General features: G+C 38.7%; 1 protein-coding gene across 37 annotated transcripts in view; it reads right to left on the bottom strand.

The window, feature by feature from the left end:
- LOC117435503 (CLIP-associating protein 2-like) overlaps positions 1-19,869 on the bottom strand; it is a 147,442-nt gene that overhangs the window by 20,516 nt on the left and 107,057 nt on the right. For 15 of the 37 annotated variants that reach the window (XM_034058708.3, XM_034058719.3, XM_059012854.1 and 12 more), the window contains 9 exons: positions 19,273-19,380; positions 14,195-14,257; positions 12,786-12,892; positions 10,225-10,248; positions 8,873-9,117; positions 8,341-8,404; positions 3,564-3,727; positions 2,999-3,077; positions 1,000-1,143 (listed from right to left, as the gene is read on the bottom strand). In XM_034058708.3, the coding sequence (XP_033914599.3) occupies positions 1,000-1,143; positions 2,999-3,077; positions 3,564-3,727; positions 8,341-8,404; positions 8,873-9,117; positions 10,225-10,248; positions 12,786-12,892; positions 14,195-14,257; positions 19,273-19,380 (998 nt within the window). The remainder of the gene's footprint in view (positions 1-999; positions 1,144-2,998; positions 3,078-3,563; positions 3,728-8,340; positions 8,405-8,872; positions 9,118-10,224; positions 10,249-12,785; positions 12,893-14,194; positions 14,258-19,272; positions 19,381-19,869) is intronic. The other 22 variants (XM_034058722.3, XM_034058731.3, XM_034058741.3 and 19 more) reach the window with 5 other exon arrangements.

Raw genomic sequence — 19,869 nt, 5'->3', positions numbered from 1 at the left:
TCCCGGTTCGGGATTGGACGTGGGTCGGTTACCATGGTACCGGTTCGGTATGGGTGCACAGTGTCGCAGTCACCACGGGTGGCAACGTATAGGGATGCCCACGCGAGACTGAGGGAAGCCTGTTTGTTTGAATGAACTAACAAGCCTTTGCAACGGTGATGCTTATAGCTGTTCACCAAAACGGCATAGTGATACTGTGGTTGTGATGCAAACCAACAACAGCGCAGAAGCGAGTATCTCAGTCCTGCGCAACGCTGCTCCTGAAGCAAGCAGCTGCTCTTACTGTACCCGTGCAAGCATCACATTGCAGACAGGCCTGGTGTATCTATGTCTCCCTACACCCCCTCTCGCCCTCTCCACTCCTCCTCTACAGGCCGACTGGTCATGCCTTCCCTCCATTCTCCATCCTCCCGTGCCCGCTCCTCCTCTTCCCTAGCCCCCTCTGTGGTGAACCCAGCTACCGGAAAACTTCAGGACCTCTGTCTCTCACCACCTTCTGCTCCTCCACAAGACCCGCCTGTTTAGACTGTACTGTAAAATATTAAACTTGCATTGTGACCCTTTACTGCACTCTATAACACCTGGAAGTTGTGTTGGATGAAGGCGTCGGCCAAATAAATAAATACATTAATAAATGTTTTCTTATTTTTTAATACTCATTGACACTATTTTTCATTGAAAAATCATTGCCACACAATATGACATTCTTCGCAGAAAATAAATTGTTTCTCTTTGCATATTTTAGGACATTTTACTGCTGATTTCCATGGAGACTAACTGACCTTCACCTTTTATGAGCACCTTAAAAATAATCATAGGTAAAAAGAACATTTAAAAACTGAGCTCATTTTGCACATTCCAACACATTGGTTGATTTTCCCCAGATATATTTGCATTCAATTTGGTCTCACAAAGATTCATGAAAGTGTCCAGGATACATTTTCCTACTATACATAGCTTAAGAACTTTTATTAAAAATTACTGTTCAGGATACCCTACCTTCCTGACGTCAGAGCTCTTGGGCTCAGTAGTCCAGGTGATGATTCGCGAGACGGCCAGTCGGGTTTCACTGGAGTTAACAAAGTCCCCGGGATCCATCTGCATAGCCAGCGTCTCAATGTACTTCAGTATCGCAACTTTCACCTGCCAGTGGGGCAAACAACACTTTCAACTACAGCACACAACAACGTTCAAGCCTTTTATTTAAAATCTCCTCCAAAACACCACAACACTGGAGAAAAACTGCAGGGGATTTAATAGGGCAATTATATTTCTGGTTTGCAGGTTTTTATTCAAATCAGACTATATTGAGAAATTAGCCACTACCATTTTAATAAACGACAGCTGATAACTTTTAGGTAAAAGTAGTTGTTTTAAGTAAGGGTGCACTTTTAGGGAAAAGTAGTTGTTTTAAGTAAGGGTGCAGGCTAACTCTTTTGTGGTATTTTGCAGTGCTGTAAGGGGGGTTTTGCTGTATGAGCTACTAACCTTAGTAGAATATTTGTCTTGCTATCATAGCACAGTAGTTCATGTCTATGACTAAGTCTGCTTCAAAGTAAGCTCATAATGTACTAAAGAAGATGTGGTAGGAATATTATTGGGAAATTAACACAAAACGAGCACACATTTGACTAATTGTGTGGTTGCTGTAATTATTGAAACTTATTAAAGCCTCCTAATGGAACTGTACACATGCAAATGTGGATCTTGCAAAGTGTGTGGAACCAGGCTACGATGCAGCTCTAATACAACAGCCTAGTTTGAAGCAAAACAGGAGAGTATAAATGTATAAGTGTGCACCAGGGTTTCCAAAGCTCACAGGCTCTTTCTACCACATCGACTCCCTGCAATGCAGCCATGATGGGTTTTCTTACTTTCGATGTGCTTTATTATTGTCTCCCGCTGAATACTTACATTACAGATATAAGATTGCTTCCCCACAGCTGCACTGTGCCGCTTGGTTCCACACCTGGATTTGCTCCTGCAGTGAGCAAGTATGGCGTGTTGTTTTTCTGTGGCAGTGGGGAAGCAATTTTATAGCTGCCCTGTACCTGTAAGGCTTCCTGGCAGGTTTTCAAGAGAGAAAGGAGAGTGCATGAATTATAAACATAGCTAGAGGCAGAGCTTATAGGCTTAACAAGTGAGGGAGGGAGAGAGAGAGAGAGAGGAGAGAGAGAAAGAGAAAGAAAGAAAGAAAGAAAGGAAGAAAGAGAGAGAGAGAGAGAGAGAATAAATTAATAGGAAAATGAAATTGGAAAATGCCGCCAGAGAGAATAAAGAAGCATGGTAAAAGCTAGAAAACGTCTTTGTGTAAACACAGCCTTGTAAGTGCTGTGCAGGGTTATTTAAGTAATAAAGGACAAGGGGTCCTGTTATTGTAAGTTGTCAGCACACTTATTGTGCATACCGAGTGCATTGGTTAGCTGAGCAAGGTGGGAGGGGTCTGATAGTTATGGAGGTTAAGAAAAAAAATGCTGTGTGGCCAAAATAGCAATGTCATCCAGATTCCAGTACTTTGTTACCCTAAATTGTTTTGACAACATTATAACCAAGCATATACACAATGTATAACATTACAATATAGCAAGTGTTTTCCCCCAATTATAAGACAGTTCAATACCATCACAGCATTGCTATGTGTGTGCTTTAGAGGTTTATGCATGAGTAGCTGCTTATCAGATGTAAGCTTGAAAGTATCAGCTTCAAAAAAAAAAAATTCTGCCAAGCAGCATTGATAGGCACGGCCTTTACATTAATACATACAAATTAATACTCACCTTCCAGTTCAAACACCATCTACTAGCCACAAATGACAAACTAATAGAACAAACATTTATTTTTGCAGTGATTCTTTTTACTGACTTCTAACCTAGCAGAAATGATGATGCACAACCCTTGAGTGTGGAAATATTATAGACCGCTGCAAGGAAACCAAGTTAAAAAATACAAAAACAATAAGAAATAGGCATTCTGTATTCAGTCTGGCATGGGTACCGACCTTCAAGTTAGGTGTCTGAGTCTGGTCCACTGTGAATCGCATCAAAATGTTAAACTGGAGATCATTTGGAAACGACTCTCTGCAAAGAAAGAGGAAGGAGATCAGTGCACATCATCTCCATTGAGATGGATTCAAGAAGAAAGCAAGACATGTTGGACCACCTTGAAAAGGACTCTGGGTTCACCAACCCTCTTACTGTTCATAACTTTTCTTATACTCTTACATGGCACAGCAAATCAGACTTAAATACTGTAATCTAAAATATTTCGATTATACACTTGCTATATCTGGTGTAAATCAGCTCAGTTTTTACAGCACCCTATATTAGTTTTTATAACAGTTAAATACAATTAAAAAACAAACAGTTATCTAATCGTAATGTAATATAATTTTCCTCTTGTACACTATCTGATACATGTCATCTGATCAAACTAGCAAAATATCTCTATTGTCTGTAATAGATGTCTGTATTACATCAATATCAGGGTTTACTATATATTATAAATTAGTAAACATTAAAAATAAACTCCCACCTTTCACAAAAATCTACTTAAAAAGGCAGTACCTGGTAATATCTAGTGCTTTCTGGACCTTAGCCTGCACAGAGCCAAGCAAATCTGCACCCATTTTCTTCAGGAGCTGTGTTAGCAATACGAACAGCCAGTCCTGCAGGTCCTCTTTGTGGACGTGAATAAAGTCGACCAGTGTTTCCAGGAACATACTGAACACCTAGAGGGAAAGCAGAAGAGACATTGACCCGGACTGACCTACAGCTGGATCTCAGAGACAGAAACACTGACAGAGAAGGCAGAGCTTTGCAGCCAAGCAGGGAGTCAATATCTAGACATAAAACAAATATCAGGCTTTCCACTGCCAAGTCTCCCCAGCCCCCATTCAGAATTACCAGTATTAGTCATCTGCGGAGAGATTTCATAATTATGTGTGTTACATGCATTACATAAATACATTAAATACAAAATAAAATTAACTAAATAAAAAAAAAAATCTGGGATGTTTGGTAAGCAAGCATATATTGCTAAATAATAACAAGCATGTTTGAAGTGGCCCATTAAAGGAATAATTCACCAGAAGCAGGGTATACAAGTAAATGTCAGCCAGACTGGAGCTGTGTACCCAAATCATACAACCAAGCTTAAAAACAACTAGCTATGTTTCTCTTCGCCCTGGAATTTATTAGGTTACAGAGTTATGTAGTTCATCCACTAGACAGTTCTTTTAAGGCCTTCTTTAAAAAAAAAAAAAAAAAAAAATGTGCCTGATAATTACCCCAAAAACTCAAAATGTCAACCAATTGTTTTAGAATACTTTTCTTATTATTTAGTTTTGACAGCTCTGTCCACAATATGGCTGTAGGAAGCATAATACAGTACTGCCATGTATTAGATGAAGGTACAAGTCAGTATCCAGGTCACTCTTCAAATTATAGTCAATTAGGATGTATTACAGCAGTTTACAGATGTGAGGATTCATAACACAGGGATTCAAGAAATTAAGAATCTTCCACCCCGACGTACTGTATTTAAAATGAGTACTCGAGGGAACCCATCAATTTGCAGAGGGCTGACCTGAGCTCTCGATAGAACACAGCTCTTTCTCTACAAGATTAGATTCTGCAAATCACCAGACTGACAGAAAAATCTGAGATATTATAGACCTTCAATAGAAAGATATACATACAAATGTTTTTTTTACATGACAGATTTTTTCATATTTTTCACATAGGTGAAGCAATTTATTCTTAATATCTTGCTGTAAACATTGTAGTCGCCACATGCTTAAGATTAATTGCACCAAACATCATACAATGTGGACAGGTATGGCTTTTAACAATGAAATGTCAGTGGATTAGTGAAAAAAAAGCATTCCATACTGTTTATTATTATTTACACAATATTTCATGAACCTCACAGATTTTTCCAAGACAAAACAAACCAAAGTGTATGTATGTATGCATGTGTGTGTGTGTATATATATATATCAACTTTCATTAATACAAATTTTAAGGGACCAGCAAAAATTTGTCTTATCAGTCATTTTTATTAATGAGAAGTCTAAGCCAAATGCATACTGTCAAAATGTACTGAAGTTACAGCAACACTGACATCATACTTAAATTACAGTACCATCAAAAGTACTGTGCATTTTATTGAAAATACAGTTGCAAGTGAACTTAATCTGCATGTCCCATTCTGATCATGGGCATTTTTAAACTGCAAAAGCAAGGTGTCCTCAACATCAGGTATTGAGCAAACGCTGAAGACTTGCGTCCACAGTTTGCTGTTCATAGGCCTGTATTATTGTATCCCGTTTTTTCAGAATGCAGCAACATCATTCTTTCCTGTACATGGTGCATTATCCATCACTTTCAACACAACACCTCCACTTTTGTAAGCAAGGATAGTGCACGTTTTTTTGCGCTGCTTTATGGAAATAGCATTGTTGTGTGAGCACTATAGTCCATGGGCAAAGAACAGAAATTTTCAAGTTGGCTGCATCCCCTGTGAGACTAATGTTTTTTTGGTATCATTTAAATCAACTTTGAGATGGATTCAGTTATACCAAGCTACAAAATTTGAACTTCTACAAGATCAGTTTACTTAAAACAAGTGTTATTTATCATGTTTATAAACATAATGATACTACTTAACCTGATTTTAGGTTTTTTTAATGCTGTATAAATTGCATTTATGATCAAGTTGGTAAGTAAAGACGGTAAAAGCAGGATGCTGGAGTCAAGCTCCGGTTTTGAAAAAATGTGTCCTTATTAATAAAGCTGTTGATAATGATAAATTAATTTAAACAAACTATCTGGCCCTTTAAGGTAGTACCAAGATCAAAATAAAGGAGTCACAATCTTCCGATCACCAAAAATTTTTTTTTTAAAAAATTAAGGATTGCACTAGTGTGAAAACAAAGTTTGATTTTTGTTTATGTCAGTATCACTGTCATCCTCATATCGAACCCTTTATAGGTCTCGTTGATATTCTTTTCTTGTTGTGCTTTGACTGCATGTAGGGATTTCTTGTTGGTGTAATTACTGTAGCAACTGTGGTGGTACATAACTTGTATTGCTGTTCCAGTTCAACGACACTTACATGTGCATCATTCCTTGCTTGTGCAGCTTGCAGAAGTCTTGCACCAGCTTCAAATGTTAGATATTGTGTCAGTGACTCTTGTACGACGATTTATTTTATTCCTGACATATAATGTACAATTGTACTTTTGTGTGAGGTAGACTGACACTAGTCATTCGAGATCTTCTCTTGGTAGGAGGAGAGTCATTTCTCTTGGTAGGAGAGTCATCCCTTCTGTCAGTGGTTATTTTCCTTTTTTTCTCATGTTTGGCCTGAATTAGTTTGAGGTGACCTGAATGGCTATACATCTGATAGCATGACCTGTGATAGGAGCCCCAAGGTCCTTCCTGCCAAGAACCTTCCAATCTGGAAAAAATATCATCGCAACAAATTTCAGCAGCATGTTTGAAGATCTCCCAGCTAACCAATGTGAAAGGAGTTTGCCATGGATGCCTTCTTTATGGCATAAGCACCTGTCTAGACCAGAACCTGGTTTTGGAGTTTCTTCAGCCTTGTTGATTCACACACACAGCAGTGTGTCACTTTAGTGGTTAATTTATATCCTTAGCAGTTTACTTATCGCCCTCCTGATTTACGCCTTTCCCTAGTAATCTAAACTAATCGCAGTAAGGGAAGGTCTAAAATAGGTTGTTTTGCATCTAAACGGACAATTATTCAGCTTGGCAACAGGCAGAAATGGAATCTAGAAATATTAAGGAACAAAATTATACCAAAAAACCTTAGTCTAATTGGGGGGTGCAGCCAACTCAAAAACTAAGGGCTTTCTGAGTTTTGGCTCATGGACTACTATGGCAACTTGAAAACCATCATAGGATCAGGAGTCGCAAAAAAACAGCACTAAAATACAGTAGAGAGACGCTAATGTGGATGAAAGTTAATGCATTTCCCAATATCCTTTATACTCGGCTGTTCGAACTGGGGCAATTAGTTTAATTCAAAATTTTCTTTCACAAACAGGAAATCTGTATGAAGTGAATTTGTATTATAAGAAGTAATTTACAATAAGTGCTGAATTTGGCTGGGACCCTTTAGAAAATTCGTATCAGGATATTGCTTTCTATTAATGAGAATTCAGAGATAGAGATATATATATATTTCAATTTCACCATCATGCAAGGGACAGGTTTACACCAAATATTGAACAAACTTACTCTCTATAGAGAGTTCCAACACAGGGGAGGGCATGCAAAAAAAGAGATAAATACATCAATTAGTTTCCAGCTATAAAACCTAAAACAAAATCAATTTAAGATTCTGCAAGTACATGGCTTATTCCTACAGGTTCATGAAAGGGATAACATAAGAGGCAAAACTTCCATCACTCCTGCAGCACTCTTGATCTTCATACATCAGAATACAAAGAAGCAAAACATTTTACAATCATACTGTACTAAAAGAAACAACTGTAAAATAAGCCACACAAACAAGTTTCCATGACATTAATTACGTTTCTATGATGTTTGCAATGGTTCTGTTGCTCCAATATATTAGTAACTTTTCAAAATCAAGTTCCCATTGTCACATTATTTGAATGGATCGCGGAAGTCTGTGCCGCGCTGGCAGTAACTTATTGGAGCAACTAGAACCATCATAAAAAAGGGTATATCAATTAAATGAGACATCTGAATATACTTGCTCTTTAAAATAGCATTTTCATGAAATGGGAAAACAAATGACAATATCAGCAACCCTGCTATCAAACAGGACATTTATGCCCTTTCCACTAAAACAAAAGGGATTCCGTGAAATGTAGCTGTTAATGAATAAAGCAATATACTAATAGGAGGTCAACAAGGTAGACAGGAATCTCACTGGGAAGTCTTTAAGAAAACATCTAATAATTAGTTTAATATACTACTCCATAACTTAATATTTCACTATTAAGAATCTGAGTCAGTAGACATAGTTTCTGCTAGTGCCACAATACAGTGAAGCAGTAGACAAAATGTTTGTTTATTAGTTTTGTCTAATAAAAAATAAATACATTAAAAATAATAATAATAATAATAATAATAATAATAATAATAATAATAATAATAATAATAAAATGTACTGGCAAATGCAGGTTAAAAAATATTAAATAAAATGTACACTATGCTATAAAATCTGGTGATTAACTTAAATCTAGGAAAGAAACGGCAGACAATACATTGTCTCCACTAAAAAGGTAATGTTTATGACTATTTATCACAGAATGACGTTCATGCTTTAAACACTGGCACGTACCTTGCTGTGCGGGTCTGCAAACATTCTAGTGAAGATTTCACACAGCCTTTTCAATTCAACACGGCTGTAGGGGGACAGCAAACAAAAGTGATACCGGTTAATCCAGATACAAATCATTAATTATTTTATATACTGCACAGATAATGTGGTTTAGCTCTTTTGCTTAAGATAATGTTCCCACTTTAGTTTAAATCAAATCTTGTGATCAATGTGTTACCGAACAGTGATATGTCCATATGTATTAATAACACTGATAAAGGCATAAGGCTAAACTAAGGTTAGCCAAAGTTAGGGTAGTTCATTATTAAATGTTTACTGTTAAATCTTGAGTGGAAGATTTAACAATAACATTTAAATACCGTACTTATTCCAAAATATAAATTGAAATTACATAAAAATGTAGGTTTATCATACAGCACAAAAGGAGATTGAGAGCACACAGAGCAGCCGATAATGAAATCGCTTTAGTTTATTTTTTACTACTACATAAAAAAGGTGCTGAACAGCCAGCCTTTCCCGGTCTCAGCCACACCTCAGCGTTCTCTGGTTCTTGAGCAGGTTCTGCAGTCCCAGGAGTCCTTCCTTCCTCTCGGACCAGTTGGAGCTGGCACAGCGGTTCAGGACCTCTGCCACATCCTCGGTCTGCCGCATGTAGGTGGGGATGCTGCCGTTGCGGGAGCTGTAGGAACGCTCTGAACAGGCACTGGAGGCGTCGCTGTTGGCATCGTCATCCGAGTACATTCCATAGGATTCATACCTCCTCCTCGCAGGCTTCTTCTGCAGGACAAACACAAAGGGTTAAAGTTTACCGAGTATGTTGCAATGTTTTGTTTTTGTTACAGGGGTGGTTGAAGCTTTCTTGGTTGACCCTGTGTGTAGGCATGTAGCCGGAACAGTTTTTTTGTTTTTTTAATTTGTGTGCCCAATTATTTTACCCCCCGATTTCTCCCCAATTTGGAATGTCCAATATTTTTTTCCCCTCACTGCAGTAATTCCCCACACAGCTCAGGAGAACTAAAGGTTCAGTGTGAGTTTTCCGATCCCATGACCAGCTTCCTGTTTTACACCCAGGAACTCAAGAGCGGATGCAACCTTCCGACCTCTGCCGGACAAAGGCCAGCACTGCAGGTGTCCGCTTTTGAGCTCACTGGGCGCCTGACCAGCATGGTTCACTGTAGCGCAATGAGGAGAAACAGTACCTGCCAGTTTTGCTTCCCTAACCCACAACACTACCTTTGGAATCCCCAGGGAAGAACGGCTATTTTGTATAGCCAGGACGTGAACCTGCACTGTATGACTTACCCTACACACCACGTGGTTGTGCTTTTACCAGGTGAGCCACTCTGGGACCCCCACAGCTTGAACACGTTTCAATGCATTTATGTATATTTAGTGCGCCAGCATTAAAACTTAACTTTGCAAAATTTGATAAGAGGAGGCCCCCTTTACAACAGTTTTCAGATTTTGCCGGGATTACGGTTATAACACACACACATAACTAAGTTAGTTTAGCAATGTATAAAAGAAAGTTAAAATGTGTTAGGTCACATAAATTTGCTCTGATTAGGTACATGGGTTGAGAACCACCTGTCTAGGCTAATAATTGTAAGTCGCCCTGGATAAAGGCGTCTGCTAAGAAATAAATAATAATTTTACTGGTATAAACAAATCAAAATCTGCAGTGTTCTATGGGCAGTTAACTTCAAAACATGTTCCAGGCATCTAGATTCCCTGTGCAACTTGGGATTTAAAATGTGTATTTATATTTTTAAATTGTGAAAAGCTTAAATATCAAGGTCAAGTTCTTCTTGCAAGTGGATTTTAGTGAACTACAGATAAGTACATGCAATGTATCTGAAGAGTTGGAAAGTTTTAAAGCTCTACCTTGCTCCTTATGTCTCCTAACAGCTGACAGCACAAAAAAAAAAAATCAAATAAGAGGTTAGCAGAAGCAAAGTTTTGTTAGCAACAATGAGTTTAGTAAAATTAGTGGGGGTCCATTTTAGTTTAATATTTATTTCAACACTAAAACATTAGTCATATTTACATGCAAATTAGGCATGACGTCTTACCGTTGTATGTGGAAATATGTAACTGGTTGCATCGCCTACCATATTTGACACTGAATAGATTTTTTTTGTTTCTAAAATGTGTAGTTTCTTTCAGTGAACCACTGAATAACTGAGCAAGATAAGAATACAAGAAATGAAGTAATTCGACCTATTGCAGCCCGATGCAGCCATGGAACGTATCCCTGAGAAGAAACCGCAGAGTGAGCTTACAGTCAACGCATTATATGCCAAACAAATACAAGTGAGCCACTGGTGAGGAACGTAACCGGTAAAGACACCTATAAAATAATTGTACACTATGTGGCAGCCCAAGCTAAATGTGGCAAAACTGAGCTACTTGATGTAAACAAACGATTAGAACATGCGACAGAAGACTCACTAAAAAGTAATGGTGCAACTGTCAGTTTCCCACAAAGTGCATCTCGGAAGTGCTTTACAGCCTGATGATGCCCTCCGATATCAAATACCATCGAACATGCTGGACAGACCATATTGTGTGAGGTACAAGGAGCCCGAGCACGACCACAAAGGAATTCTGTCATTGAGAATGAGATTGATGCCAAGGTTGAGTACCTGAATCTCTTAAACTTGCTTGAGGATGGTAAAATACTGTCCACTAATGATGCACACAAGGCATACTTCATATTGAAATCACACAGGTGTGAAACTTCACCTTTTTGCAAATACGTGAGACAAATGATCACTGACCATACTGCTGACATTGACTTTATCCATGTCTTAGTCGCAGTGAACCAGATTTATTTTGCTTGAGTGCTGCCAAGATAGCAGCAATTGAGGGTGACATTAGTGAGTCTCACATTGATGGTGACATGAAAATAATTTGCCAAGATTGTGCACTATGCGGCATTGGATTCTGGCAGGTGTGGCAACCGAGCGTCAGATGGAAAAGCGTACAAATGATGTAACACTTAACCAGTAATGCAAGTCGAACAGGCTCTCTGTAGATCACTTGGCAGATACCTGAATGCTACTCTACGTTCTTGACACTACGCAGAGGGGTGACACATCAATCTGTATTCAGTGTCCTGACACAAATGTGCTAGTGCTGGCTTTGTGGAGCTTCCAGAGATTTTCCACTGCCACATCATTACTCGTTCAAACAGGATGCAAGCAGTGAATCATCATATTGGGCCCAATATATGAAGCTCTCTGAGATGAACTAGTTTCAGCACTCTCTGAATTCCATGCCTTTAGTGTATGCAATCATTACTGGCACATTTTGTGGGAAATCCAAAATCTCCTGCTGAAATGCATTGTGGAAAAAAGATGATCACATTCTAGAGGCATTTGGCAACCTTGAGAGAGTGCCAAACCAGGAGGAAGATGATATCAGTGCGATTGAGCGTTACACAGGTCAACGCTATGTGTCTGGCACAGCAATCTCTTCTGGTGAAAGAAATTCTTGGTTTTTCTTCAGTAAGCGCCAGTACACTGATGAGAAGCTGCCACCAACAATGACAGCTCTGGTACAGACGATTAACTGAACAAACTATGTTGCAATGGTGTGGAAACAACGGGAAATTGCATCTCCAACTCTACCTGTGCCAATGTGTTACGGATGGCATCAAGAAGGCGATCGGCTTGGAAGCTGCACCACAACGAACTGTTTGTGTAGAAAGCAAATTTAAAAGGGTACGGACACGTGCACCTTGTGTGAGGCAGCTTGTGAAAACAGGAATATGGGCAGAGACTGCTGCAGCCAATGACAGGGTCCAGGTGTCGAAAGACAGCTTGAGGGATATGTCCATGCTATGTTCATTTTATGGTTGAAATAGCCTCTTGTGATACAATTGTGTTGTTTTATTTCTAAAATAAGTATTTCATAGAAAGATTAATGCCAAAACCTATAATTAGAAACTAACATTTTTATTGTAATGTCAAGAATGGAAGGAGATATGGTCAGTTACACAATTATGCAAATAGTGCTATGACATCATATGTAATTTGTATAAAAATTAAACTGATGCTTTATTGCGGAAATACGTATTTCACTAGAAAGACTGACCCCAAAACACATGTATAGGAACCAAGTGTAAATCTATGTTGTCTATTGCAAAACGGTAGTTTATGTATCTATCTATCTATCTAGATATATTATATATATAATGGATTCCAGCAAATAAACCAAATTGATCATTTAATTCCCACGGGACCATTTTAATCGACACCAGTCCCCCCACTATATTGTGAAGGGCAGTTATCCAAAACTGCAGCATGAAACAGCTTTACGACAATTACAAATGGTTCAAGATAAAAAGTGACTAACTCATCCATTCATACCCAAGTATGAATAAGTAATGGTTACGTATGTATTAAGGGGCTACTCAATGTCTGTTTGGGGAAGGGACATACCAATGCATCTGCTAGCGCCTCCTCCACATCAGAGCCTGTGTTGAGAACCCTCATGGCGCTCACCGAGGAGGACAGTCTGCTTGACTGACTGATCCCATACCCAGAACCTACAAAACACAAAGCGGACTGTTAACCAATTACAAAGAGAAACACAGCATATTAAAAGATGCTGTATACTTCTCTCAGGTATAGCGCTTGCACACACTGTATGCACACGCACATTCAGATACACTTCCCAAACAAGTATTTAGACAGTATTACAACATATATCCGTATCCATTGTCGGAGTTTCCCCTTAGCAAAATATTTGGCTGAATTTACCTTGATACAAGTATAAAGCATCTTTAAACCATGACAGCTTGAAAGAATGATCAGCATACAAAAAGTTAGAAAGAAGGGTACACACAGGTTGAGGGTGGCTGATGCTATTTAATAAAATGGGAAAAATAAAAATAAAAAAAAAAATCATGAACATGCCAATATACCAAGAGCACTTTCAAACAGCAATGAAGCAGCACGTTGTGGAAAGTTACAAATGCCACATAAAAACAGTAGTGATAAATAGCCAAGCTCCTCCATTGTTTTGGATAAATAAATACAAAAATTAAACTGCACATGGCTTTAACACCCTTAAGTTGGTGTGTTCTTAAAGAGTAAGTAGCGGGGTTCCGAAAATTATAGCGTTACACATCCCCACATGTTGCTAAAATTGTTTAAATTATATACCTGGAATTTATTTTCATTCTTAAAACATCTCGACAACTTTTTGCACTTTAAAGTCTGTTTCAAACCTCTCTTCACAATGTCTGCTCTAGTGCACTGATAGTGTAAGGATTATTGCCCACATTGTCAAACAGGTAAGAAAGCAATAACGATCCATGATGTGGTACGGAACTGAAAAACCATAGCGTTTATATTTTAACTCTCTTCCTGAAGTGATTTGGAAGACAAATCTCAAACCCCAGTACTCTGGAGCGGTCATTTTAAAAAGAGATTTGAAAGAGACAATGAACAGAAATACTACAGGTACATTATTTAAACACTTGTAGCAACACGTGGGGACATATAACACTATATTTTTCGGAACCCCATTACTTACTCTTTAATTCAATAGTATTTTTTTTTTTTTTTTTTTAGCAGCAAACCATAATAAAAGGTGGTGTTGTTTTCTTTAGGCCATAGAAGAATTATAGAAATTTACAGAAATTATAGAAACTTTGTTGTGATGAATATATTTGTATCTTTCTGTAGCAATCTGCCAAAAAATAAAACAAACAGTCATGGAGGACTATATTAAAATAGTCTAAGTATAATAATAATTAAAATATAAACTAGGAGGCATGCTTTAAATGGACAACCCAAATTTAAAAAGTGCATGGAGCTATGTGGACAGATGGTAGCATCTTCACCTGCAGCCCCAAAAACTTCAGGGGTGTAGAGAGCACCTGTGGACCTGGAGTGGTGTCTGGAAACTGGAATTAAAAGGACCATACAGACCCTGTCTATTACTGTGAGGATTAGTACAGTGCAGTACACATTAGTTAACACTCTGCAATCTATCTATCCAGCAAACTTTATATTTATTTATTTTACACACACACATATATATATATATATAATATATATATATATATATATATAATATATATATATATATATATATATATATAATATATATATATATATATATATATATATATATATATATATATATATATATATATATATATATAATATATATATATATATATATATATATATATATATATAATCTCCTTGACATTTATTTTGCACTGTTAATCGAAAAATGTAAATGTTAGGGACTATGTGAAGTGTTTTCTCTTGCTTTAAAAATATGAGTAATAAACCCATCTAAAAACGGTTTACATGAACTGTTAACCTTATATAATACTTCAAAATGGGCCATTTAAAAAAAAACAACAAAAAAAAAAAAACACATTCCTAATCTTACAACAGTCCTTAAAGTTTTTGTAAATTGGCCCCGTAAACTCAAATAAGTAAAATGTTTGCCAGTGGAATTTTCTTCCCATTATATCAAGGCGATACAGCTTTATTGGAGTGCTCAATAAATTAAATACAGCCAAAGGAAATCCTGCATCACCTGAAAACAGATGCTATTTTCTTTTTTTTTTTTTTTTTTTTTAATGTAAAAATTGCTGAAGGAGGCTAAGGTGAGGAAAGCACTAGAATAGAAAGTATGCAAAACATTGGTGATAGTGACAACATTTTGATCTCTGCCTTTCCTCAATACAAAACAATTTAATACACATTTTTAAACTAAAGGAATTCTGTATTTGTTCTGTATTTTAAAGTATTTAAACACCTGCTTTTTAATTCTCATGTACAGATGCTAGATTTTAAACCTTTTACTCTTTACACCAAGGTGAAGAAAAAGGTATATAATCTGGTTTATGATTTCTACTACTTTAAAAGTGAACGCAAAACTGCAACTTCAGATCAACCACAGTTCAGCATGTAATCATTAAATATATACTTAACACTTTCAACCTTGTGACAACCTTTGAATCACCTCGTTTAAAGTCACCAATGTGTCTAAATTTGAAAATCAAGCATAGGTTGATTTGCAAATCCCTATAAGAGAAACACAATGGTTCTCTTTACAAATAGTGATTACAGTATTAGGCAACCAGAGTCACTAGACTATGCAATATTTAGCAACATATTTGGAGTTAAAGGGTAGTGATTTTAGCCATAACAACATTCAGGACACCACCAGGGCTGAATGGTTAATGCGTATTAGCCAGGGGATAAATTGCACATGCTGTACAAAGACATAATCATTTGTTTATTATAACCCAAAATCCCCTGCAAAATCTAACGGATGGAAAACATTAGGTTATTATCATAACCCTGGTTCCCTGAAATAGAAATGTAACCATTGCCTCATGGGTAATAATCCTTTAATACTGTCTAACCTTAATATAAATATCAAAGCTGCACACAGTGCCAGTGACCCAGTCGCACCCGCCCCCAAGGGCAATTGAAAACGCTTGCATCTCACCCACACACTTAGCGGATGTGATTGCAAGCAAGAAAGGCGCTTTCATAGATAAGCACTTCAGCTCTTCTGAATGCAAGGGCTCAAAGGGGGCTTCGTGAGTGCTTCAGCACTACATTAAGCCTCCAGCAAGGGACAATGTCCTTCATAGGCGGATGAAGCCACCAAGCTCCCTTTCAAAATTGCCTTGCCAGAGAATTAGCTCCTGGGGAGACTGAATCAATTTTAGTATGGCAAGCCGAAATGGCTGCCAAACAGACCTTTAAATGTAGGGGGGGGGGGGGGGGGGGAATTAGCGTCCTTTAAGTCCATCGTGGTGAACCAGTTGCCTGGCCTTTTTGACTGCAACAGCTGCTCCAGTGTCAACATTTTGAACCTCCACAGATACAGGTTGACCTGCCTGAGATTGAGGATTGGTCTGAGGCCACCATCCCGCTTGGGCACCAGGAAGTACCTGGAGTAAAAACTTTCTTCCCGAAGAGAAGGATGAACTGTGCAAATAGCCCGCTTCTGTAGCAGGGCTGTCACCTCCTGAGACAACACCATCATGTCTCGGTGGTCCGTGACTAACACTGTAGTCAGGCCCCAAAAGTGAGGGGACCGTGTCTGAATTATTATTATTATTATTATTATTATTATTATTATTATTATTATTATTATTAATTATTAGTATTATTATTATTATTATTATTTTCTTAGCAGACACCCTTATCCAGGGCGACTTACAATTCTTACAAGATACCACATTATTTTTACATACAATTACCCATTTATACAGTTGGGTTTTTACTGGAGCAATCTAGGTAAAGTACCTTGCTCAAGGGTAAAGCAGCAGTGTCCCCCACCTGGGATTGAACCCATGACCCTCCGGTCAAGAGTCCAGAGCCCTAACCACTACTCCACACTGCTGCCCTGAATTATAGGGAATAGCTGGAATAGCTGGTCTGTACAGTATTGAGCACCCAGGTGTCCATGGTGCATTGACGCCAATACTCCAGGTGACTCCCTGAAAAGGGGCCCTGGGCCTGTGGAAGCAAATTGCTAGGGTGTATGCTTTGCTTGGGGCTTAGACTGAGGCTTTTGCCTCTGCACTTGGTTGGCGGAACTTATTGAAATTTCCCCTTTGCGCAGCCGCGGGTCGGTTGTGAAAACCCCCTCTGGCTTTAGCAGGAGCCAGCTGTGCCGGTCTCTGAGGCTGTTGGAGCTTTGGTCGCCAGTTTGGTGCTGGTCTACGTACTGGAGGAGGCTGCTTGGTAAGCAGGCGCACCAGTTCCTTTGTAGACTCTCGTGCACGGTGCGAGTCTTGAAGATTGTCATCTACTGCAGGCCCAAACATGTGCCCGGGAGCAATGGGAGCATCCAGTAATGAGCGCTTGAGAGATGCCTTCTTGTGGGTACTAATGCAGCAAGGTTCCTGCCCACCGCCTGGCTGTTGAACTTTGATACAAGGAGCAGGTTCTTTTTTACCTCGAGCTGCTGTTGTGTGGGTCTGTGGCTCTGGGAAAGCGACTTCAACAAACAGTTCTGAATATACACCAGACATACACCATGGCCCATATTTTCCTCTATGGGCATCTGGCAGACAGACTCCGTAGAAAATGGTTTTACCGGTCTTGTACATCAGAAATTTTAGACAAACTTTTCAACAAACTGTCTTACGGTTTGTAAAAATGTTAATATAATAGTAAGTAAGCAAGCAAGTCAAAATTGCTGGCAGCCAGGCGAGTAGCCAGAGTTCATTTACTATTGAACAGAGAACATTAGTTCAGAGAATTGTAGATCCCACCAAAATTTTCGTACACTGTTGTATGTGCTCCGTGCGCTGCCATTGCTGGTAGTGTCACGTGAGCTGTTGTGTGGATATGTAAATACATCCTGTTCACCTGTGGGACATATCAACTTCAACCTCCGTCTCGATCTCCTGCCTGTCACTCAGCAGCGAATGCACACACCCACTCGGCAGACGGCTACCCTGTCACAAGCATTAATACCCTGTATCTTTCGAAACAAGGGATTTAGGGAAGCTCTCCAATAAAAGCAGAATTTCAAAATAATAATTGTGTGAATACAGCAATTCTTACAGCTGTGTATAACAGTATTTAAAACAGGATTAATCTATTCGACTTTTTACATATCCACCCTTACTTTGGTCCCACCACAGTCGGATACACGACAGACTACTGTAGTTGATATTTGGCTATGCCAAGATGCTATTTGCTTCTGTAGTAAATGGTACACATTCAGGAACCTAAACTCTGTGGACTACTCTGTATCAGAGCATTTTAATAACAATTATAAACAATACCATGCAAAAGCAAGCAGAAGCCCCTTGAGTGTCAACCAGGAGTGGGCAGAAGCCCTCTACTACTAGCCAGTTTAAAGATTGCACACAGAATATACTGAATACTACTTTTTGATAGAGGGATGTCACAGTATGCCAATATGTCTGTATAAAACAGTTTTTCTTTTTGGGGAAAAAAACTGTTCCTCTAACAATTAAAATAAATAAATAAATAAATAAATAAATAAATAAATAAAATAAAAAGAGACAAAAACTCCTGTTATGACATGTTGTGATATCCTTTATTGTTGCTGACACAATATCACAAAGCGCACGCAGATAAGACACCCTGTGAATAGAATAGCACCTGCTACAGGCTGGGAGACTGATGAAGCACTGTAAACCTTGACCATTGCATATTCTACTCTGGTGTTTCACATCAATGTGTCAATTCGGAAACTGGATATAATATACAGTGTGATATCAAGCAACCCTGTCCTCTTTATCAAGGACATCTGGAATCAGGAAGCAACCCCCGAGGATGGATTTTCACAACCTCCGAAATGACCTGCAATTGAACTTCGACAGACTACAGCTAGGTCGGCCCCAAAACGGTAAAACCCACCACACATTCAGAGAAAAGTGACATGCAACAATTTGCAAGCTAGTGGCGATTCATTCACAAGCCAATTTCATGTAAAATGATCCTGCAAGTTATTCAGGATGCCATATGTAGGACAGGACAGGACAAAAAGCCACAGCATCTTTAAAATGATGTCTATGAAATCACAGCCCATGGTGTTACATTTTGAGTGACTGCTGCTATGTGCATCGTGATCATATTCATGCAGCGCACTGTATTGCTCAAATGTCCTTTGCAAATGTTTTTGTTAAATCAGTGTGTGGTGGGCTTTTTAAAAATGCCATTTTTAAGACGGAAGCGTATTGTGTAGTCAATTCTGTTTAAAGAGATAAAGGGTTGATAAGTAGTATTCTTTCCAGAAGGGTTTGAAGGACATTGGACGTGATAACATGGGATAACGACCCTCTATTTGAAGCGTATTTAAAACAGAGGAGTGTGGGAGGTGGGGGGGGGGGGGGGGAGGGATGGAGGTGATGCCATGCACTAAGGGGGCTGGGCGGGGCGGGGGGCTGGGTGTACTTACCAAGGGGCTGGAAAGAGCGGACAGGGCTTGTGTCCCTGCTGCTTTCTCGGCTGGCCTCCCGGCTACAGCCCTGACTCATACTAGGACGAGGAATGCGGCTGCCTCGCGCTAGCAGGAATCAGGGTGGACAGAGAGCAGCGATAAAATATTAAAACAAAAAAAATAAAAAAAAGAGGAGAGAGAGAAAAAACACAGAACAGTTGTAATATTCACTCGCAAGTGCTGTCCATTACATCGCACTGCTTTAGCCTTAGCAATGGCTAGAGTTGGCTAATTTTCTGCAGGTCCTCTGTCAAATGAATTAAGCAATAAAACATGAAGAGGGCTTTACCATCTGGTAAGTCGTGCCTCGTGCCGTTACATGTCCCAAACCAAAGGCGAGGGTATTTAACATAACAAGAAGGGGCTTACCAGACAGTAAAGCCATCTTGAGAGTTTTATTGTTATTGAAAATTGATGTTAAAAAAAATTACATTTAAAGTTTTTCTGTTTGTTTTTGTGATTTTATGCAGCGCTATTTTTTGTTGCTAATGAATACAAACGTTTTCCTCAATATTCCATGACTAATGCGGTTTACTCAGAATTCCATGTATGCTC

The sequence above is a fragment of the Acipenser ruthenus genome, chromosome 3, assembly GCF_902713425.1.
Source record: "Acipenser ruthenus chromosome 3, fAciRut3.2 maternal haplotype, whole genome shotgun sequence".
In the NCBI taxonomy this organism is placed as follows: Eukaryota; Metazoa; Chordata; class Actinopteri; order Acipenseriformes; family Acipenseridae; genus Acipenser; species Acipenser ruthenus.
This window is presented reverse-complemented; position numbering and strand designations above follow the sequence as displayed.